The sequence below is a fragment of the Lagopus muta genome, chromosome 10, assembly GCF_023343835.1.
Source record: "Lagopus muta isolate bLagMut1 chromosome 10, bLagMut1 primary, whole genome shotgun sequence".
Lineage (NCBI taxonomy): Eukaryota > Metazoa > Chordata > Aves > Galliformes > Phasianidae > Lagopus > Lagopus muta.
Window position 1 is genome coordinate 18,931,980 of NC_064442.1, and position 23,030 is coordinate 18,955,009.

The window sequence follows — 23,030 nt, forward strand, 5'->3', positions numbered from 1 at the left end:
CCATCACGAAGGTTTGGTGTATGCATTGCAGACAGCAGGGATCTTCCCCTGAAGCTGCTCCTTTTATTTGCAGGGGTTGCATGGTGTTCTGCAAGCCAGCAAAGATCTGGTAGATCACAAAGTCACAGTTAGTCCTCTCGGACTGTGACTCTTTCTAAAGACAACCAAACCAAGAACTGGAAACATGCTGGGAAAAAATGGACTAAGGGAAACTTCTTTCCATTTGTGCTTTGGAACAAGTGCTCTGGTGTTTGCTGTGTACGTGTCTGTCCCGAAATGAGAGCTTGCATCCGAGCTGTTATGGAAAAGGTTATTACTTGAGGAGTGTAATCCCAATTCATATTTGGCCATCGCAGCCAGAAGTTGAATTGGGGATGGAAGAGAGGGAGCGACGGATGGACGGATGGGGGGAATAAATCCACAGCTTGAGAGGGATGGGGAAAAAACTAGCCAAGGAGAACTCTTTTTTTAGCCAAAATCCTGGGACTGAGGAAACAGGCCAGGAGGGACGTGGTGTTTGGCCTTGGATCACGCACGTGCTGTGAGCTGAAGAGGAACCTGAATAAATGAGTCCTAGTGTGTTAATCATTAACTAGTTTTCCCCATCTAGTAATAGCAGTAAGCAACTTGGAAGTGCCAATAAACTGGTAAACCAATTGAAACTAAATTATTTTCTGAGGTCTGTTTAGGAAAACCAGCTAGCATTACTCGTTTCTTTGTACCAAATTTGGATTAGCAGAACTTTTTAGGAAGGCTTTGACAGCGACATCAAGTGTGCAGCTGCTGATGCTCCCATGCAGGACAACGAGTGTCAGCTTCAGTGGCTTTCAGGAGAACTGGCAGCCTGGACTGGTGGTTGGCAGCTCTGCATACAGCAGGGGGGTTGAAACGATGATCACTGTGGTCCTTTGCAGCCCAGGCCATTCTGATTCTGTGACTGGACTGGAACATGTGGAGCAGAGAGGTGGTATGTTCCCAGGGTCGGTGTATGGAGGCTTAAAGCTCTAGGTGATTTCTGGGGGGTAAAAAGCATGTAGAGCTCCAGAGCAAGAGAAAGAATAATAATGGCTAATAGGGGTGTTTTTGCTGTTGGGTTGTGTAATTAAAGCCAGCAGCTGCAGCAGTAACTGGTAAAAACCCACAGTTGCTCAGCTGGGTGTCTGTCTGCAATATTCAGCGGCCTGGCTTTGTGCTCAATACCAAAATCAGGGTTGTATGGCTTAGGTCTTCAGGATCAAGAAACTAAAGGGCTTTTGGGCGCTGAGGAGCATGCTGAGGGCTTGTTTGTGCTCGGTTGATCCCAGCAAGGTTTATTGCTATCTTAGTGCTCAGTGCTGCGGTAAGGACCGGTCCCAAGCAGGACTAATGGCCCCTGCATGCCATTAAGCAGCTGTCAGGAGCAGGCTGCTGATGGATGATGCTGCCTCCTATTACCAGCGCACGCATCGCCGGCTCTCCACTGAATCGCTCAGGAAGAGCTCATGCTTGCTCAAGCAATAGGCATTCTTCTACAGTTGGCAGGGTTTCCATCTAGAAACTTTTCTTCCTGGTTTGCTCTAAAAATGCAGCAAATCTTTGTCAAGTACGTCTGTTTTTTCAGCATCCTGGTTGTGCTGCAGAGATCCAAGATGCAAAAGCAAATAGAAAATGAATAATGCAGAGCTGTTCCTTATTATCAGGAATTTGTTCCAGCGGGATGCGTGCTGTTCTGAGCACTGAGGGCTTTGTGCTCCACACTTCACCACGAGTGCTAAGGGAAGCTGTTCTGGTTGCTGTGTCAACACAGAATGGATAGAAGGGCTTAGTGGGCTGACAGCCTTCCAGAAGACTATCTTCACTGTCAAACTGGTTGCTCAAAATTGGGAACGATTTGTGGGAGCGCATCATCTCCTGGGTTTTTGCTTTCCAAACAAAATAGCAGTTTCCTTTTCCAGCTCTGCCACTTTCAGAGTTGTTGCACACTCACACACCTACACACACAGCGGGTGCTCTTGGAGTGATGCTGCGTGAAGCCCCAGGTGTTGAATTTGGCATCCAGCTTGGGGTGAATGCTTAGAGAATTTTGGTTCCTGAGACGTTTTGGAGAAGTTTTTATTAATGGTAATGGGAAATCCACCTCCACCTGCATGTGTTGGTGCAACGTTTGTGAAAAGAAAGGATTTGGGTGGGCCGAGGTGTGTATGTGTGTCTGAAATTAGTGCTGTTTCTGCTTAAAGAAAACTGCAAAAGCTCACTCTTTCAAGTTCAGGTAAGTAATAATAGAAAGCCGAGTCTTGCTCCAGAGCATCATTATATGACATATAATATTGAAAACCATTGATCGTGGTGATATATCTTGTATTTTTTTAACAAAAATTTCATCATGGGTTGTCCCAAAGGTCTCTAGTTCTTTGAAATAATACATGAAGGGTTCATGCTAATATATTGGATAGCTAGAAGAGCATTCTTATTTTTTAAAGGTTTGCACTCAGCAGTAAAGGCAGAAAGAACAGTAAAACCGAATTGGGTTGGCCTATGTGTGTATCATTGCTGCAGCTGAGGAGGTCTGTCTTAATTTTTTTTTCTCCAACTCTCAAAGTGTTTTACAATAGAAAAGTAAAATCACAGCTTGGAATGGTGCTGCTTCTTCCAGCATCTGGAGTAACACTTCCAATATCGCCCTTCTGAGAGTGAGTCACAAGTTGTTACGTAAAAGCATATGATAAAGATTAGGATTTTTATGAGCAGAACAGCTCTACTTTCTTCCAGATGCACTAAAATAATTTCTCCAGAAGACTTTTCTAGATGATGCAGTTGCAGATGCACCTCAGAGGAGATGGCCCTTTCCAGAAGAGCGAGGATCGCAGCTGTCTGGTGGAAAACAAACGGCTTGCTTTGGGTACAGCAGGATGAATGTGGGGACAGATCCCCATTCCTACTCTGCTGACACCTACTCTGGTGATGTGTGCCCCTGGGGACTGCCAGCACTTACAGCACGACCATAGATGCTGTTGGGCACAGAAGTGGGAGGTCCAGCGAGGAACGGGGAGTTTTACTGCTTTTTCTGTGTAATTAAATGAGTGTGTTGCACCACTGTTTTCTTTTAATAGCTTTACGTGTGCTTAAACTGTGTGTGTTTCTTGAAGGCCCAGTCTGCAGCATAGCTAACTTACTGCCTAGGAGAAAGCAGGCAAAATTAGCATCGTTTTTTTTTACTGCACATTAATAAAATGTGGGGTGCATTTGATGATTCGTTCCCAAAGTGCTACCACTGCTGTCCATGAAGCAGTTTTCAAGGTTGCTATGCCTGAAGTTGTCAATTGCCACATGGTTCTACATAACACAAGTCATACAGATGTCCCTGTCTTCTTTTCTTCTGCATCAGAAACGTTTGTTGGCACCGTGGTGGAAGAGCTGCTTGGTTTGATAAATGATGCATCAGTTTCTTTGGAACCCTTTGGCCCTTTGATTTCCTTTTGCTTACAGCCAGTATGGTTGTAACCTCTAATTGTGCTTTTTCTTGTAGGAGGAATACAGAGCAGAAGGGATTAGCTGGCATAACATCGACTACATTGACAACTCTGGCTGCATAAACCTCATCAGCAAGAAGCCAACCGGCCTGCTCCATCTGCTGGATGAGGAGAGCAAGTAAGTGAGAGCCGTGAGGGGTGCTGAGCCTGCCCTCTGAGCTGGGGCTGCGAGCAGGAAAAGATAAGTGCTTTGCCTCTGTAAGTAAATGGGGAACATCTGGAAGTGCTATTTCAGCTAATGGTGTTTGATCTGTACTTGGGAAGCATTCGTCCCCAAATCTTAGCTCTTCCTGTAATTTTTCTGAGTGATTTTTCCTAGAAAGATGCTGATAGCTCTCGAGGCTGAACTGGTTTTGTTTCCAAGGTGGTAACGAAAGCACTTGGAGAATCAGCAAGCTAAGCAAAAAGCCCTGACCAAACAATACCTATGGTTCTATTTCAGTAATTTCCTCTGTTAGAGGGAAGGGCAGTAGTTCCATTTGCTTTGCTTCTGTCTGTGCCTCAGGCTAATAACATGAAGATGCTTGAAATTAAACAGGCAGTGCAGTTGCTGTTATCCAGCCATAAGGTGGCTTAGTCAATTTAGTCCTAAAATTAATCCCAGGAGAACCAGGGACACTTGCACACAAGGGCTGCCTTCTGTCGGGTTTAATGGCCTCAGATGCAGCTGAGATTTGCATGCTCAGGTATTTGCTGTGAGATGTCCCCCCATGCTGTGGGTTTCCTTGAGGTTTGAGGGTGAAGAACTGGCTTGTTGCTACCAACAGACAGGGCTAATGTACTCTGACTTCTTTCCTTCCTCTTTCCTAGGCCAGGATCAGTTGGGGAACTGCTGTAATTTAAGTTAACATTTGTAGGTAAGCTAGCTCAGGATTTCCTAGGTGCACAAATACCGCCATAGATGTAAGACTGAGTGTTCAAAGCCTCAAAACCAGTCCCAAAAACTCTGAGTTTCACATAAATGCCCCTATTTTGAATGATTGACACGCACTGGGCATACAGTGCAGTGTCCTTAATGAACATATGCCTTCTATAACTGGTTTCAAATCACTATTGAATCAGCAAAGAGTTCGTCAGGCAGCACGTGTATCTTGTTTTTGTTTGTTGACAGCATACAAAAGTGCACTTGGTATATGCAGTCATTGAAGTGGAAGCTCAGAATACTTCTATTTTACTGTTTTTGGTCAAGCAAGAGGTGAAGTTTTTATACTCCATTTCCATTCTTTCCAACCAGTTTTCCTCAAGCCACCAACCAGACCCTGCTGGACAAGTTCAAGCGTCAACACGAAGGGAACTCCTACATTGAATTTCCAGCAGTGATGGAGCCAGCTTTCATCATCAAACACTACGCAGGCAAAGTCAAGTATGGAGTGAAGGTCTGTCACCCAGCTGCTCCCCAGCAGTTGCTTTCGCTTAAAGCATCTTGTTAGGCTTTGCAGAGATGTTTTGAAGAGGGCTTGGCTGGAGAAAAGAAGCGAGCTTGGAGAGGGAAGTGCTTGGTGAAAAACTCAGCTACAGCATGCGAGGAGAAGGTGGCGGTGGGGATGATCTTCCTGTTCTCTGCCCTGTTGCTACTCTTGGTATTTGGGGAAGAATTGAAGACGTGCACTGAGGCTCCTGCTGCACCCCAAACTTTAATTTGATATTTCTGGGGTTGGTTCATTGAGAAAACCGACTGTCTTTTATTGATCCATCATTAGAGTGTACAGGCTACATGAGCACAGGTCTCAGCATTTCACTGGTGCAGGTCCTCTGAAATCCCATGTGAGAGATTTCTCCATTTACCCCACTTGCACACGTAAGTTATTAGCAGAAGGATTTTTGTGAAGATGAGCTTATGCATCAGACTGTACTGGTGCTTACAGGTCTGCAGATCTGTAATGCAATGATTACACATGAGAAACTTAAATGCCTTCTCTTTCATGCTTCAGAGAGCAGTGCATTTGTTTTCTGGAGGTAAAGAGGTATCTAATATGAGAGGAGAAATAAGGCAGAAGCATGACTTGAGTTGCTCTGCAGTGCATCTCGCAGAGATTCCTTATTTTGCTCCTTTCTCCCCAGGATTTCCGTGAGAAGAACACAGACCACATGCGCCCAGACATTGTGGCTCTCCTGCGAAGCAGCAGAAATGCCTTCATCTGTGGGATGATCGGCATCGACCCGGTGGCAGTGTTCCGCTGGGCCGTGCTCCGGGCGTTTTTCAGGGCAATGGTTGCTTTTAGGGAGGCTGGAAAACGATACGTTGAGAAGAAAACTGGTAAGTGGGCCGGTTTCCTAACTCTGCTTTTTGCTTTTCACAGGCAGCATGAGTTTGTTTTGTTACTACGGTATTTTAAATAGCCAGCCTGGTTCATTAGGAGCTAATGGTCTGTTAAAAAGCTGAGTAACAGAAATGTATAGATAGCTGATACCCCAAAGTTATGCTGGTGGGTATGTTTGCAGTAGGATGTTAATGCTCTAAGACCTTCATTTTACCCTTGCTTCACTTCTTCCTGCGTGCCTGCGTAGGAAGTCCTGAATGATTCAAACAGAAATACAAAAATCAGGCAGTAAATTCTTTTTAGCTAGGGTTTCTTTAGCAGTTAGGGTTACATCTGCAAAAAAATGGGGATTAATTCCTCCTTAGAGTTTTTCAAGCTGTTCACCCTTCAAGCTGAAAGAGAGCGTGCCCCTGGTCTAGCAAAATTCATTGCTTCACAGTCATGCAGAACCACTGAGCTGTCCTCATGCGGAACACAGGGGCATTAAATTAAATGAGAGTAATGGTGCATCATCATGCTGTGGCAGGCAATACTTGGCTGTGCTTTTAGAACGTTTCTCTGCATTAAAGCAATTTTGGGAAGACGGGTACAAACTATTACTATTAATTTCCGGGCACAAGAGGGCTTGAAATTCATGATGAAATCAGAGCATCAGCAGGGAAAACGTCAGCTGAGTTAAATTAAGCACGGAGCTGCCCCATTTGTTTTCAGTTGGAAACGTGGTGAGGTGTGCATCAGGGGAGCCAGGGGACAAGGCACATCGATAGGGAAGCCATGCAAGCAGAAAGAATAATTGTCTTGTTGGGGGAGAATAATACCAGCCTTTGGTCAGATCCCAGGAAATGCAGGAGACAAAACCAGCTTTCAGCTGTTGAGGCCCTGAGCTGCTCCACAGGGGCTGAGAGAAAGGGCATCGCTGAGGAACCTGTGTCTGCCTGGCACATCAAGGCAGCACTTAGACCTCCGTGCTTTGCAGTGCCAAGTGGAGGATGGGGGGATGTTCCACGTGTGCAGCCTCCCTGCATGAAGGAGCTTTCCTGAAATGTGACTCTTTGGCACTGGGAGAAACGTCACCCCAAATACCTGACCTTGGAAAATCTCAATTTGCGTTTTCCTAGCGTTGCCTCTTCACCTTTCATAAATCCCACAAAGCTGAGCTACAGCAAGCTGTTCAAGGGAAGGACAAAGAAGTTAAGGCTCTGAAAGTAAGAGCTCCTGCCCTGCTGGTTTCAAGCCCTGCTTTGCTTCCTCTGCCTCTTGGGAGCAGTCGTGACTGCTGTGCTCATCTCTGCCTTCCCGGCCTTCAGTTTGTGCTGTGCCTTGCTTATATCTATGCATAGACATAAAACAGTCAGGAGGTTTTCAGGCAGTTTTGGAAGACTCAGTTCTTGTACCACTTTCTGTGGCAAAGCCAACCAGTATTCAGCATAGGCTGAGACAGACTTTTCTGGCACTCAGTATACAATACAATACAATGTACCACTATATAAAAAAGTGCCCACTTTTTTCTTCAAAACTTCTTTTTTTTTTTTTTTTTTTCCCCCTAAGGAAAGAGAAAAAGACAAAAACCAGGAACCCTCAAAATACAGGATAGCTAAAGATTGTCCTAAACCTCCCAACGTTCCCCAGTGAGTTTATCTGCTGAATTTCTGCCTACCTGCATTTTCATAGTGTTACTGAATAATTACTGAACTGGGAGAGCCTTGACAATTGACCATTATGAAGGCAGAACTAAGGGAGCAGTTTACCTAAAGTTAATTCCTGTAATGAGGTAAACCTTTTCTGCTGGAGAGCATTCCTGGCTTCCCCTCCAAGTGAGAGCTGTGCAGTGACATTGCACAGAACCCAGCAGACGACACGGTGCAAAATCCCACGTCTTGCAAAATATCCCAAAGCAAAGGGTTTTGGAGGAGGTGCAGCAAAGCAGGAGGCTCAGATGGTCTCAAGAACATCCAATATTGACCCTCCTGCTGCCCAAAATAAAAGCCACAGCTTTGCACAGTGCATCTATGGCAGAAGGCATTTGTGAATTATTGAAGAGCCACTTGGCACTAAAATTACCTGGTAATTGTTCTGGAAAGCGCAGACAACTGAAGGCAGCATATGTTTTAGGTTTATTTTGCATTTTTACCAAACTTTGCTGGCTTTAATTAGCATCATTTGAATGCCTCAGTGCATGTGGATGAGGAGCTTTTGATGACATTGCAGTGGGTTAGCAGAGAAAAACCTCACACAAAGAAGAGCCGTGTGCATTCACACGCCTGCTGCACGTGTCATAATTTAACGTGATTTTTAAGAAGGCCTGCTGCCCAGCTCTCTGCTGCTGCTGCTGCTGCACCCTGGCAGTGGCTGTAACCGGTGAGCAGTGACACGTCTGAGGCATGATGCTTTTTTCAAGCCTCTTTTTATTCTTTTGTCTTCACCCCAAATTGATCTGAACTGCTTCTACCTGGCTGCAGGCCTGGCTGAGTCCAGCTTGCAACATCCAGAGGGAATTTCATGAGAAAACCTGCAGCCTGTGCATATAAGCAGCTTTGCAAAACGTGCTCTGCTTTCTTTGTCTGCCAGCCTTGCAGTTATCTCCTCTGTGCCAGCAGTGCCACGCAGTGCTGTGAGCTCCACGCTCTGCTTTAGAAGTGCTGCAGTGGTGTCACCCTTTCCTCCTGCAGTGTTTTGGGGGTCTTCCTTTTTCTCCTGGTGTTCTCATAGCACAGCTTTTAGCGACTGTTGTTCCCTTTAACTTGGAGGCCCACGGCAGCAAAGCAGCACAGCTGCAAACTTGTGCCCAAGAGATGCTCCCATGGTGCTGCTCACCCTCCTCAAATGGGGCACTAATTAGCTGAAGGGTGGACTCTTTCAGTAATTTGGTTTAATTGTTGCTATTATTGAATGTATCAGGGAGAATTAAGATAGTTTGGAACAACTACACGTTAGAACTAGATTTGGTTTTAATGAACTTTGAGGAAAGGAACATTATCAAGCTTTTTAAGAAAAAAAATTGTCTGATTGACACTTTTAGCAGTCTGCTGTATCAGTGGTGTGAATGTATTATGCAAGAAAACCAGAGTATTTTGCTAGGGGAGACTTAGAAGGGTTGGTGCTGGTCTTACAAATCAGGCTGTTGGGACTCTGAGCTTTCCCATCTGCTTTTTGCTGGATGTGAAGCAAAGTCCTTGCTCTGAGATAGGCTTGGTGTGGCTGTGTTCCCATTCAGCCAGCAAGGGCTGCTCCCAGATTAAATGGCACGTACCCCTATCTCACAAACATGGGCAGAGCTGAACCCTGCTGGGTTCTGCTGAGTTCTTCCCAAAGCCAGGCACCAAGTTAAATTAATAAAAACTGCAAAGAAGTAATTATTGGCCAAATAAGAGTAGCTGCCAGCAATGATCCCAGAGGTGCCACTGAGCAGCGTGAAGTGGTGCTGATGGGGAGTGATGACCCTTGACAGCGTTCCTCTATAAAGTTCAGTCCCTTCTGACGATGTGACGTGTTGGTACAAATGCTCCTGTATGTGCTGACACAAGGTAACCCCTCAGTGACCCCACCACACAGGAGTGTGACATCTCAGGCTTCCCATTGCCTCGATCCGTTCAGCCACAGAGGGGTGCTGCCTGCTTGCAGAGTGCCACCTGTGTCACCTCTCCTCCTCCCCGTGGTTGGAGCTGGACCACGACGTCCTCCCAGGGGTGGCTTCTTCCACCTCGACCCATTCCCAGTTCTGATCCTTGCTTACAAACGATCCCATCCCAGTCCAATCTCAATCCTCTGCCCTCGAGGAAGACTAAATCCTTGTTGATACGAGTGACTTCTGCTTCTGTTACGTGGTCACTGCCTGAGCAAGGCGCAGCACTGGGATGAGCTGGGAGTTTGAGGTGGCCATGCCTCCAGGTGCCTCTCCAGGAAACTGCAGCCTACAGCTGGCAGAGGCATGGAAGGAGTTTTGAATGAACGATAACACAAGATTTGTGTAATCATTTACTGTATGTCCAAATAATCTTGGGGCAATTATGGCATTTCTGTGCCCTGGCCAATATGGCAGTGCAGCTGGGATACCAGCCAGCCCCACCGTCCCGCTGCCGTGTCCACTGCCTGCTTGTGGGGTGGCTGAGGTCCCGCTGTGTCCCTGCTGCTTGTGGGCAGAACTGCTACGATGTAGGCAAGCTCTGAGCTGAGCAGCAGAGCTCTGACATCCTTCAGGCAGCTGGCAGCCTTGTTCTTCACTCTTTCCTGGTTTCTGCTTATGTAATCTTTCTCTTCTCTCCATTTTTTTTGTTTTGTTTTTATTTTACTTCCCAAGGGCATGATGATGCAGTGCCATGTGCGGTTTTGAAAAGTGTGGATAGTTTTAGCTTTCTCCATCACCCAGTTCACCAGAGGAGCTTAGAGATCCTGCAGAGATGCAAGGAGGAGAAGTACAGTAAGGCTCCAATCCCGCCCTTCTCTCTGATGCCGCACTCACACGGGGGAAATGGAGATCAGGTGCATTCGGCACAGGAAGGGTGGAATCACCCAGCAGCCCTCTGAGCCATCCTGCTGGCTGCCAAAAGGTGTTTGGATCCCATCTGAAATCAATAGGAGAGCGAAAACAAAGGCAGATCCGCATCTCTTGAGACGTTGGGTGGTTCTGCTGAGTCTTCCCCTAAGACTTGCATGGTCTCCATGGGCTATACTCACAAAGCATTTGGCAATATTTTAACAGAGCAAGCAGGCAAAGATGCACTTGGTCTCCGTTTCTTCCCCCTCACTCCTTTGTCACGTGATAAACTAGTTCTGCATGACAACACGGATATCCTGCCCATGCTACTAATTCCCAGGGCTGTGCTGTGTGGTGGGAGGAGAAGGGAGGCTGCAGGGAGCGTGCAGGGCTGCCAGCAGTGCTGTATGCAGCGTCACCCAAGGGGTCACTGCCTGCTGCACGCCCTGCAGCGGTCAGTCACAGCCTTAGGAATGGCCTCACTGCTTTCAGGGAGTGATGCAAAGCCTGCAGGTGAACCTTCAGAAGGGTCTGCATACACGTATACATTTCATGCTCACAGCTTGAGACGTGTCATTCCACGCCATTGTTCTCCTCCTTCATTTTGCATAACAAAGCTTACAGAAATAGAGCATGACTCTATGCAGCCAAGGGCACATTTGCTGCCCCAGCTGCTAACGTTGCCCTCATGCAATTTAGGCAGAAGTGCAAAATGCTGGGATTTGTTTCTGCAGAAGCAGGCATGGTAAGTACAGCACTTGGATGGTAACTCCACAAATACGCATTTCCTGCTAGGAACCTCAGATCAGATTTCTCTGCTTCCTGCAGCGTAGCACTGGGGGAGCAGAGGAAGTGCTTTAATTCTTATTTTAGACTTCTGTCTACCTACATTATTTTTGCTGCAGCTTCCCACTGTTACTTTTATTACTGCAAGGAAACACAATGCAGTGACACGAACACTGAAGTGTTAAGTGACCTTAGTGAAGACAATTCAGGTTGCAGGTAAAGATGTGTAGGTTGACTCAGCAATGTGGGAAGTTTGGGGGCTTCTAATTTGCAGTTTGCTTAGGAATGAGGACGGAATTCGTAGAGCTGCTTTGAAACACAGCCTTAATTTAGTGTCAGGCAGGGAGGTTCCATGTATAAGGCTGCTGAGCTCAATGCTTTGAAGCCTGGCTTATTATGGTCTGGTCTCTTCCCATGGGGCATGCTTCCGTAAGCTGTTCTCCAGGTTTCATGAGACAGCTTAAGCTAGGATTGAAGCACATACAACATTTTGATGTTGAATTGAGCACATCTGTGGGCAAGTGATCGGCCTGGGGTTGGTGTTCCTCTGTGGTGTTCCAAAGTGTGGAGGTGAACATCTCAGCTCAACCCCACGTCTGTGCTGGCTGATGTTCATGGGCAAAGTGGGCACTGTCTGAAGTTCTTTGCTGTGAAAACATGTGGTAAGCATAATCATTCTTTGTGAAACCACAGCTGAAGAAGAGGAAATAGATTTGGGAGATGGGAATAAAATCATTTCCAAAATATAAAATTCATCAGCCTGCAGCTGAGCTGGGTGCAGGGAACAAGTGGCTGCTTCTTGCACCGCTGTGTTTTGGCATGCAGTGTATTATAGTGCATGCAGTTTCTTAATCCATGTTTCTTATACAAAATTCTCTAGGCTGTGCACAAAGTGGTTAAATCTGGAACTTTTTGCCATTTGTTCATAAAAAGCCCTCTCTGTTCCCTAGAAAAGGGGCTACATCACTATGGCACCTTTTATTTGGCTTTGGCATGTATGAATGTCTCCTTTTAAGAGCCAGGTGATGGCACGATGCAGTCTTCTTGGTATTCCTGAAGCAATCCTCCTTAACTCAGCTTCTGTCCTTGTGCACTGTAACTTACGTTCATCAAAAAGTCACTCGGGATGTGAAAGTGGCAGAGTTGCAGTGCAGTTGTAATGCAGCTGTTATTTGGGAGCCTGAAATAGACGTTTCCTTTTCCTGATCGAGGCAAGGTGAGGTTGCAGTGATTTTGAACAACCTTGTCTTCACAGTTTCACTCTGACCTGTTCCATTGGATGGGGCTCTGGGAGGCAAGGATAGAAGGAAAATCTGAGCAATACCCATGAAAGTCCGTTGATAGCAATGAAAGTTCATCATCGCCTGTTTACATGGGTGGATGGTGATAGGCCAAGGGGTTTTAAACTGAGACAGAGGAGGTTTAGGTTGCATCTTAGGAGGAAGCTTTTCCCCCAGAGGTGATGAGGCACTGGCACAGGTTGCCCAAGGAGGCTGTGGATGCCCCATCCCTGCAGGCATTCAGGGCCAGGCTGGATGTGGCTCTGGGCAGCCTGGGCTGCTGGTTGGTGACCTGCACACAGCAGGGGGTTGGAGCTGGATGAGCATTTGGTCCTTTTCAACCCAGGCCATTCTATGATTCTATGACTGGAACTGGTCATTAAACACTCTAGAGTGCTGTAAGTTAGAGAAGTCTTTTGCATGTGTACATGCAAGCATCCAAGCACGGGTAAAAAAAATAATAAAAAATAAAGAAAGAGGGAAGAGAATGTTTCTCTGATGAGAAGTGCAACCCCAAAAATGACTTTGATGGCAGCAATGGAGATTTTAAAGAGAGTTTTAAGCTCTAGGCATAGCTAAACACTAAAGTGAATTATCATTCTCTCTACTGGAACATCATCAGAAGTAGAGATTGCAAAATCTCTTGAGCAGGAATTGTTTTGTCTTGAGCAAAAATGACAAACGTGCGCAGGGAATCTGCTATTGCTTCTTCCTATTCAGTTACAAGCTATCTCTTAGGCTTCTTCCTTTTCATTTTTTTTCCAGTTTTATTCTGCTACAGAAATGTCAGAGTGAGGGGGCATACAGTTCCCATGTTTAAGTCAGCACTGCGATGTTTCCTGTCTCACAGCAGACATGTCAACACATTTTAAAATTGCATGACTGTTTTCTTGTCAAATTGAGGCTTGCTGGGTCTAAGTAGCTGTATTTTAGAGGCTTGAAAGCTATTTTGTTTCCTACAAAAATTGCCTTCTATCTTCTTAAATGCTTGGTTACAAAACATTTCCACTTTGGGGAAGGTAACTGATGATACATTTGCTTCTGTAACCATGTGTGATGACTTCCTTGGCTATCTATTATTCATGGTCCTCTAGATCTGCACATCTCGAAGGATGCAGCTTCAATAACAGCTCCCTGTGCAGTGCACGTCCACATCCCTTAGTCTGCAAGAAGGGAGGAAGCATGGAAGGCATAAGTTCTCCAAGCACCTTGTTCAAACCCAGGTGCTGTGCGTGCCCCATGAGGTGCAGCGCATACCTTCTGGTTAGGAATATTTTGGACATGCAGGAAGCAATCCCCAGCGTCACAGCAGTTCTTCCCTTGTAGCTTTTGCTTACAAGCTGGGACACCGTGTCCCTAACACAGCGTGAGAGCGTGGGAGGGAGAGCAGCACGCTGAGCAAACAGTGTTACTCACAGGGCTATGACTCGAGGGCAGAGAGGCACGACGTCGACGACGATGGGTACGTTGGCATCCTTGGCACCCTTGTTTGTATGGGCAGCATGTGCCGTGACATGTACATCCTCCTCCTCACCGTAGTCAACACTAAGCTATGGCTCTGCTAATTGCCTGCTGGTGAGAAGCCAGGTAGAAACTCCCCTCTCCGTGTGCTGCTGTAGGTATTACTCGGAAAAGCCCGCGGACGCCGCTCTCGGATCTCCAGGGAGTCAATACCATCAACGAGAGGAGCCAGCGGTAAGTGTCCTGCTTCCACATTGTCATGGCAAGGAAGTGTTGGATGGGAGAGTGCTATCTGCTGCTGTTAATGACTGCGTGAATGGTTTTCCCAGTGTGCTTCTTAATTTTGTCTTCTCTTAGTTCTTTCGCTGCCGGTGATGATATCTAAATATCTTAGAGTAGGCACAGAAAGCAGCTTTACTCAGCCCCAAGGCAGTGGTTGTAGGTGGTGCGATGTGCAAAGTGGTCAGAAGCGTGCAAAAAAAAAAACAAAAGGAGAATGAATGTGCCAATATCATGGGGAAAAAAAAACCAGACATTTTTCTGAGGCAAAAGTAGAGATGATGTGTTTGTGTGCAAGCAGTGTGATTGATGGCTGCGGGTGCTGCTGGCTGTTCAGGACCAGGGAAGGTCTGAAATTGCGACTGAGCAAATGTTTGCTGCTTGTCAGGGGAAAATCAGGGGACGTCTGGTGACTGGAATGTCTCTTAGAGCACAGGAGATCTTAGTTCCAAAGTAATGTTACAGCGTGTGAACTTTGAAGGAGATTCAACTCGTGGTTATAGATACAGTTCTATTTTTTATCCCTCCTTGAGGGTTGTGGGCATTCAAGCACCTAATTCAATTTTGCTGATGGAGAGTCGGTTCTGTGCTTTCTGGCACAGATCTGTGCCTCTTTGGCCAAAGTTTTTCCAGATCTGCATCAGAATTAAGCTTCTGGTGAAGCAAAGTGTCTTCATTTCAGTGGGGACTGTGGGTGCACATACTCACCTTTTGTCCAGCTACTCCTGTACTGTCCTTCTGCAGATGCCAGAAATTCTGATTATTCAGATAGCATCTCTAGGGAGGTATGGTGCTTCCCTGCTTCCCTCTGAGTATACATATTTGGACACTGGGAAATACATGGTCAGTGTACCTTCAGCTCCCAAAGTTATTGCTTGGAGCTGCAGATATCCAGCTGCAATTTCATGGCTGCTCTGATTTCCATGAGAAGCCCAGAACAAGTCGAGGGGATGCTCACCAAACACCGTGATGCCTGCATCTCACTGTTGGGTTTTTTGTGTGTGTGATGCAAAATATTCTCTAAGTACGTTATTAAATCTCTGATTCAGTGGCCTTAAGTCAAATGTTCAAGATTGAAATTAGATTTAAGAAAAAATAAAAGGAGCAATATGTAGGGGAACAAAAAGCCACAGATGTCATCTGTGCCCCTTCCTTTCCGAAAGAGGCAGACAAGGTTGGTGCCTCCAGAAGTGACTCTTCCTCACTTCTCTGGTTGCGCAGGTTTCCCTAAAAGTGATGTAACATGAAACTTTGTCCCTGCGAAGATCTTGCTGGGTAGATAAGAGGTGTTGTGCAGTTTCTCCAGCTGCCATCTCTCAGCAGTCCAAAGGAGGATGCTTATTGAAAGAAAGCCTTCAGATGGGGTGGTGGTGCTTGGAGAACATCAGTGAAGTGAGATGGCATTTTTCTGGTTGTATAGCTCTGACTTTGGGGCACGCCAGTAGGGCAGGTTGGGCTGCCAGTATTTTCATAGCCCAAAACATTTTAATTATCTGGAGTCGTTGATAGTACATCTTGTAAAGGCAGGGAAACTCCTACTGTCTCACAGAACACAGAAGATGAATGTGTTTATTCCTTTCTGTCGAGGTTCAGCCTGTGGTCAGCTGTATTTATTTGGCTTAAAACAAGTCAGGACATCACACAAATTCCCATAAACAGCCAGCATCAAGGGTAGCGTCTGCTGTGTCTTCCTTCATCCTCAGCAGTTGTATCCTAAAAATACTCAGGACAGAGCTCTATTTCTGCTGCACCTCTGCTGTAACTGGCACAGATGTGGTTTTGAGAGTGCTCTCCCTGTGTTTGTCTTGGTGTGGTGGCTCAGTAGCATCTCTAATCTTGGCATCATTGAGCAGTGAAACCTTGGGCATCACTGGGGACCGGTCCCCACATGTCCTCTGTGCCCCTGCCTTCTGAAAGCCCAAACCACAGTGTGAGCTCTCATGTCTTTAAATTCCAGAAGGCACTTTTGGAGTAGGCGTGTGATTTTTAATACCTTTCACTGTGAATAAATTTGATCTGAAGAGTCATTAATCATGCTTTCTAAATGTAGGTTTTGCTTTTAAGTTGTGCTTGTCAAAAAAAAAAAAAGAAGAGGGATCTGCAGAGATAAGGATAACACCTATAGGAAAGAGGTTTGCTGTAACAGCCCTGTGGTTGAATTGTCCCTCAGTTCAGAAGTGTCGAGCCAACAGATAGGCTGGTGAGTGATTTACAGAGCTAAATGAAACGGAGGAATTCTCTTTTCAAGCCATCTCATCATCATGTGGTGGCTGATAAGTCTGTGTTGTACAACTCCCAGGATAGCCTGGGGCTCTCTTCAAAAAGCAAATTTCAGGCATGACATCATGCAGGAAGGCATGGGGAGGGCCCAGCGAGCTTCTGATCTCAGAAGAAAGTGATCGTGTGGTTCCCACATGCTGGGATGGCAGCTGGAGGAAACCAGGCTTCAGCAGAGCGTCGGGAAGCCAGCACGCCTCGGAACTGCCTTCAGCAGCCACCGAGTAATGAAAGCCATGCCACTGCTAACCAGAACCGCTTGGGCTGTCTGCTTTCATGCAGCAGAAACTGTTTTATGTTCCTTGATGTTGGCGCAGCGTGCAGGGAAGCAGGTGTTGATCAGTCTGTCTTGAAGCAGTTGGTTTTGCATGGTGAGATGATTGACTTCCGAGTGCCACAACAGCTGTGTCCATCACTGTGTGCACATATCCATCCTCGAGTGTCTGTAATGAACAGAGATGGTTGGTCTTTTTAAACCTGCACGAGAATGTATAGGGTTTTCTCTTCTTTAGTCTCATTCAGAGCCCATATCACCACTTTCTTATTCAATTCTGAGTTACAGTCAGCTGAATTAGTGATGGGCTGTGGGTCCTGAGGGTGGCCATTGAGGGCTAGTGGAAGTGGTTCAGACAGGGTTTTATTTCCCCTGCAAGCAGGAGGCTTTGGGACCTTAGCTGTGAAGGTGGCCTGCAGACATCACTGAAATTCAAGCTTCTCTGTGGCCTTCCTTGGATCAAATGGGCTGCTTAAAAAAAGAGAGATCCGGAGGCACTCATCCAGGGTTTGCTTTGCTGTATTCATCCTTTCTTTTAATAGCAGTACACGTCAAAATACAGATTTAATGGAACTAGGAATGAATTTTAAAAGCATTGCAGCAAGGCAGTGAGGAGACTTGAATCTTTATGCAGTTTTACTCCAAAGATTTGGCTATGAGCTTTGAACTGCCTGCATTAACAACTCTTTTTGCTTAGCATTTTCTTTCCATTGTGGCACTTGATCTTTCACTTCTTCCAAAGCATAAACCACTGTGTTCTTTGGCATCTTCATGGCCAGAAGACTGATGCTGCCATACTGGTGCCCTCCATGAGCCGGGTCTCTTCCTACCCTTTTCCCATCTTTCTGAAATATCTCTGAGGTTTTGCAGACCCCACATCCCTCCTTAGACCAGCTCACAGTGTTATTTTGTATGACAGCTTCTGCAAGGCTGGCTGAACCATACAGAAGTATTGCATGACCCCAGGCACTGGGAGGAGGCTCCTCCAGCCCTGGAGGGGATTTTGCCTTGATGTGAAGCTTTGTGGAAGCTTTTCCTTCCTGTAAGGGAGGACTTTGGTTCCTCTCTTCGTCCTCCTTCAAGCCAGGGCTGCAGGGGAGCCGCATTCCTGGGTACCAGCACAGCTGTGCTCCGTGGCAGAAGGGAACAAACCGGGGAAGTGATTCTGATCTTCCACCTTAGAAGATGGCAGTGGTTATTAAGTAAATCGTCTCAACGCTTTATTCTGTCGTAGAACCATCTTTTGTGTTTATTCCATCTGTCCTTAAATGTGTCTGACTGCCCTGTTTGGGTTTCAGGGATGCCTTTGCTGTTGGCTGGAATGGCCGGATGGGGATGCGGCACAGCAGGCTCGCCAGCCCCAGCTCCTTCCTGGACAAGGATGGGATATTTGTGAACGCAACTAACAGCAAGCTGCTGGAAAGGGCCCACGGCATCCTCATGTCAGTACAAAAGGAGGGGATTTTGGCTTCATTCCTGGCATACAATGAGCAATATGGGTAATAAGAGGAATGTAAATAGCCAAAACAAGCAAAAAAAAAGATCAGTTTCAAGTGGGCTTGGACACAATTGGGTCAAACGACCCCGGTATGTTTTATATACCTGAGTTATTCATCCCTTATCATTCATTTGTAATGACAGACACAGTAAAGTGGTACGGGGAAGTGAGAGAAGGAATGAGTCTCCCGGTCAAACCAGTCTAAAGAGATGACAGTGATGTTATGCAGTAACATTTTTTAACGTGATATCAAAGTTTCCATTACAAATTAGATGTGGAAATGATGCGGGTGAATCACATTGCAGCCTGATGTGGAGTTTCAGAGAGCATCACCCAGGTGGTGTGAGAAAGCAGGATGGTCCCTGCGCTGCCCAAATTAGCCCTTCATTTCTGATGTAAGAATGCACTGTGATTGAGTACCTCCCTCTCAGCTGAATCCGTACAAGTCGGCAGCATGCAGAGGGAGCCTCATTTCAGGTCAGATTGTAGGAAGGAGTTGCTAAAGGGAATTTTGCAGGGCTTGGTTCATAACCTCCAGTGTTTTTGGACCTTACTGTCTGTGCTGTGTTGCAGTAAAGAAAAAAGGATGATGTTTCTTAATGGTAGAACTGTTCTGTTGTAGTGTAACACACAAACTATTCTGCAGTTACACAGGTGGGTTAATCTGAGCCATTTGTTGTCTCCCCAGGCGAAATAAGAACTGCAAAGCCAAACCCAGTCTCCCGAAGGTGAGAAGCAGCGTTTTGACCTTGCTGGTCCCAGGTTAAGGCTGTGGGTGCAGTGCTGAAATGCTGATGTGTGTGTAAGAAAGATGGCTGGGGTTGTTCTGGGGCTGCTGTCATCTCTGCTCTGTTTGGGGCTCGTTAGTGTCTGTAAAACCAAGGATTTCAGCCCTGGTTTGTGCTGGGGGAGGTCTGTGTGAGCACTCGCATCCTCCTTTTCAGACCTGCTTGGGCCCTTTCTTTCCTCCTTCTGGGGAGGGGAGTGTGTACGTGCTAGGGAAATATGATAACTGCATCTCTAAAAAGAGCAAGTAGTTATGCAGAATGGCTGTCACCTCATAAGCAAAGCGATTTTCGTGATGCCTGCACAGTTTTTGGTCTTAAAAACAATCTTAACAATTGATCATTTCTGCCATACCTACAGCACGGCTGCGTTCTGTGTGTGTCCTGCAGTCCCTGTATCTTCCAATGGCAGTAAATTAACTCTTCATTAATAGTGGATGTGCTGTGTGTGACGAAGTGAGCATTTCGTAGCAGTTAGAAGGAAGGAGGGTTTCAGTAGGTTTTGTGGACTGATGCCTCTTTTGGCCTTGGCAGTGCTGGCTCAACTGAAAGAAATTCTACACTGGATTTTGCACTGTCAGTGTGCCAGTCCTCCCTGGGACTTTCCCATACACCCCATCCTTATTCTAAGAGGAGATTCCCGTCCTTGGAGGTGTTCAAGGCCAGATTGGATGGGGGCCTGGGCAGCCTGGTTTAGCATTAAATGTGGAGGTTGGTGGCCCTGCATGTGGCAGGGGGGTTGGAGATTCATGGTCCTTGAGGTCCCTTCCAACCCTGGCCATTCTGTGATTCTGAGGTCCTGCTGGCAAGCACGTGGTTTCCATCTACAGTTTCCTGTTCAGAGGAATGAAGCCCCTGGACTTGCTAATTATGGCTGATGGCTTGTTTTCTATATGCATGTGATGAATTTGCAGCAGTCACAATTCAAGTTTGTTGTTAAAATGCCATGCAAATAATAGACAAATGGTCGACTTTCCAGTTATATTTATGTTTGTCTGCAACCCCACTTTAGTGTGTCAGAGAGACAAACTTCCCATGGTCAAAGAAGCCTTTGGCAAGAACTAGAAGGCCAAGCAGGTCATATGTTTCAAGCCATTCCCTGATGTTTTCCATGGAAATGAAATAGGGTGGTTACTGTAAGGAAGCTCTGCAGGGCATGTAAATGATTATAGCGTGGCACTAAGTTCCAGTTACGTTTATAGAGAATGAAATCTGTCTTCCACAGCACATGCTGGATGTGAAGTCCCTCAAGCACCTGACCAACCTGACACTTCACGACCACATTACAAAATCCCTTCTCCATCTCCACAAGAAGAAGAAACCACCCAGCATCAGCGCCCAGTTCCAGGTAACGCAGCACTGTTTGCCTTGGTACAGATTGGAGATAAGCCTGTACTGAATGGAAAGTAAATATGTTCCAGCTTCACCACTGTTTGTTCAGGATGTGAGCTCAGCTCAAGATGATGCTCCAAGACAGCAGAGGGGGGACGTGAGGGTGAGCTGCAGGACAGAGAGACAGAGATTGTCACTTGCTGCAGAAAGGGGTGGGAAGAAAGGCAGTTATGTCAGGGTAAAACCAGTGAGCAAGGCATCAGGGAGAGCCTTGTGCTGGGGGGGTTGGTGCTGGTCTCTTTTGTGCTGTGATTTTTTAAGTGCCCTCGCAGTGAGGCACCTCATCAAACATTTACGTAGCGTGCAGCTGTGTGTGTGTGCACGGCCTGCTTTCTGGCTCCTTGCTTTCAAGGCATTCACATCATCTTGTTTTCTCTGCTGAATCCAGAAAGCTAGTCAAATTCTGCTATAGGATTTTAAAGTGTTTTTTTTTGCTTAGGTTCAACATTTACAATTCAGTCTGTTTTCAAGTCAGGTGGAATGTGAATTTTAATAGGTGCAGAAAGGTCAAAACATTGCTGCATTATCTCAAGGCATGCAGGGGAACTCAGAGGAGGATCAATACAGCATCTGTTATGATGGCAGCGCTGTGTGCCAGCCAAGCTTCTCTGGGAATAGCCACAGCTAAAGTAATGCTCAGATGTGTGCATCAGGGCTTGGGAATCGGTGCCAGTCACATGCACTGCCATGTGGTAGTATTAGGATGCAGCATTTCACTTAACAAAAATGCTTTTCTGGGGAAGTTTGACTTGGTTTTTGCTTTTAATTTTTGAGATGTTGGTTATTTTTAGAGAGACTTCGTGCATGGATGTGGCTGTGATCAAGTAATTTTATATATATACACATGTACACACACATAGAACGCTGTATATATAAAATGAAGAATGCATGTGTATGTATATATTTAAAGCTCAGTCTGGATTAATTGTACACTGATTAAAATAAATGTCTGCAGAGTATAATTCATAGGTAATTTATACATCTGGGGGGGCTGAACTGAGGATGTTTTCCTGACACCCATCTGTCCTTTAGACGTAATGTGGAGGAGTGCAGGGCTGAGGTTCCTGTATAAGTCCCAGCAGCAGAGCTTGGGGTGCTGTGAAGATCCCCCCCATGCAGCAAAGCAGAGCCTTCACACTGCTCCTGTGCTTTCTGACACTGCAGCACTGACCTGGCAGCATCAGAGCAGTGCATACGGCTCATCCTCCTTTATTTAAATGAATGAAAGCATATTGCAGTGTGCTGGCTCCTAGTGCTCCTGCTTGCTCCTCTTCTAGAAGAATGCTGGGCACTCCAGCCCTGATTTCATTTAGCACTCATAAGGGTGAAGTGTTTTCTCCAGGGAAAAACACTTGGTGCTGGCTGCAAGATGGCTTTTTATCAAGAGCAAGCTAATAAAATTGCAGAGCGTGGAACTGGGTCAGCGACAGGAAATACAAATGTTTCCCATCACGGGGTTTGTGCATTGCTGTGTTTTTCAGATAAATGCTGCCTTGTGGCCGATGCCTGCACAGGGAGCTCGCAGCTGCTGCGTCTCGTATTGATTTTAGCCATGCTTGAAGTTCTGCTGCAAAATAGCTCTGAGTCATGGCTGCCTGGATTAGGGGATGCTGCAAGAGCGGCGATGGCTCTTGCTTCAAAACTCAGGGCAGATTTATTACCAGCTCCCCTCCCAGCCGGATCTCCGTGCTGGGATGTTGGGTCGCAACCAGCAGGGCTGGCCCTGGGGAAGAGGCGTATGAGCTGGGGGTGGGCAGCAGAGCGGGGCAGGCAGTTAATCCAGGGGCCTTGCAGTGCCCGGGGCAGGCCAGATGGCAGCGGGAGGCACGTGGAAGGGGGACCATCTGCTGTGGAGAGCAGAGATCTGAGCTCAAAATCCCCTGTCCCTTTGCCTTCCTGTGCTGCGTGATTGACTGTGCCCACCAGCTGGGCTCTGCCCCATCACAGCCCCCCAGCACCACGGCTGCTCCGTGTGCAGCTGCACCACACGTGGGTGCCTCGTCAGCCCCTCTTCCCCAGGTCCTGCGTGTAGGCAGACATTGATTAACATAAAAGGCTTCCCCTAAGGATGGCTTCAAAAGGATCGGGAGGAGTTCTGCGAGCCAATCTTCAGATGAATTACATCATTCTAACATTATGCACTTGTGCACACAGGTTTATGAGCATGCATATCCATAAATCCATAGCTGTATGCAGTATATATGCAACAGAATATCTTCTAAGTAACGGAGTTCTGGTGCTATTAAAATCAGGTCATTGCCACGAGTAATCGGCTCTGGAGCACGTTATTAATACCACGTCAGTCATGTGCTCTGCAATCAGAGACATCCAAAGCATTTAGAGGGCACATAAAAGAAATAGATACAGTGCAGAGTGCAGCACAGGCGTCAGTTCAGCCGCAGTGACTCAGGGACAGTGACTAGGCTCTGCTCTAAAGCAGTCAGCGCGTTATTTCCCAGAGCTTGTGCTTTGCTGCAGTGTTTGCAGGTTGGAGGCACTCATCAGGCATCCCATAGAGTGGTTGGATGCGGCAGCGATTCCAACCCCGGGTCACTTCTGTAATCTACACTTGTAATAGTAGCACAGAAAGGAAGGGAAATGGAAAAGCAGTGAAAATTCTGTGTCAGAAATGTGGCAGAGCCTTGATTCTCAGTGACCACTATTGTGCCTTTCAGCAGACAAGTATGACCGGAGATAGGCCATCTTTGGGACGACCTTCATCCATTGCGGTTGGACTTGATGGTCTTTAGGTCT

The 23,030-nt window shown here is 46.5% G+C and overlaps 1 protein-coding gene across 9 annotated transcripts in view; it reads left to right on the forward strand.

Annotated features, from left to right (window-relative positions):
* Positions 1–23,030, forward strand: part of MYO9A (myosin IXA) — a 163,139-nt gene that overhangs the window by 110,383 nt on the left and 29,726 nt on the right. For 8 of the 9 annotated variants that reach the window (XM_048956332.1, XM_048956336.1, XM_048956339.1 and 5 more), the window contains 8 exons: positions 3,506–3,627; positions 4,744–4,885; positions 5,571–5,766; positions 10,068–10,187; positions 13,930–14,005; positions 17,900–18,043; positions 18,788–18,827; positions 20,110–20,232. In XM_048956332.1, the coding sequence (XP_048812289.1) occupies positions 3,506–3,627; positions 4,744–4,885; positions 5,571–5,766; positions 10,068–10,187; positions 13,930–14,005; positions 17,900–18,043; positions 18,788–18,827; positions 20,110–20,232 (963 nt within the window). The remainder of the gene's footprint in view (positions 1–3,505; positions 3,628–4,743; positions 4,886–5,570; positions 5,767–10,067; positions 10,188–13,929; positions 14,006–17,899; positions 18,044–18,787; positions 18,828–20,109; positions 20,233–23,030) is intronic. The other variant, XM_048956338.1, reaches the window with a different exon arrangement.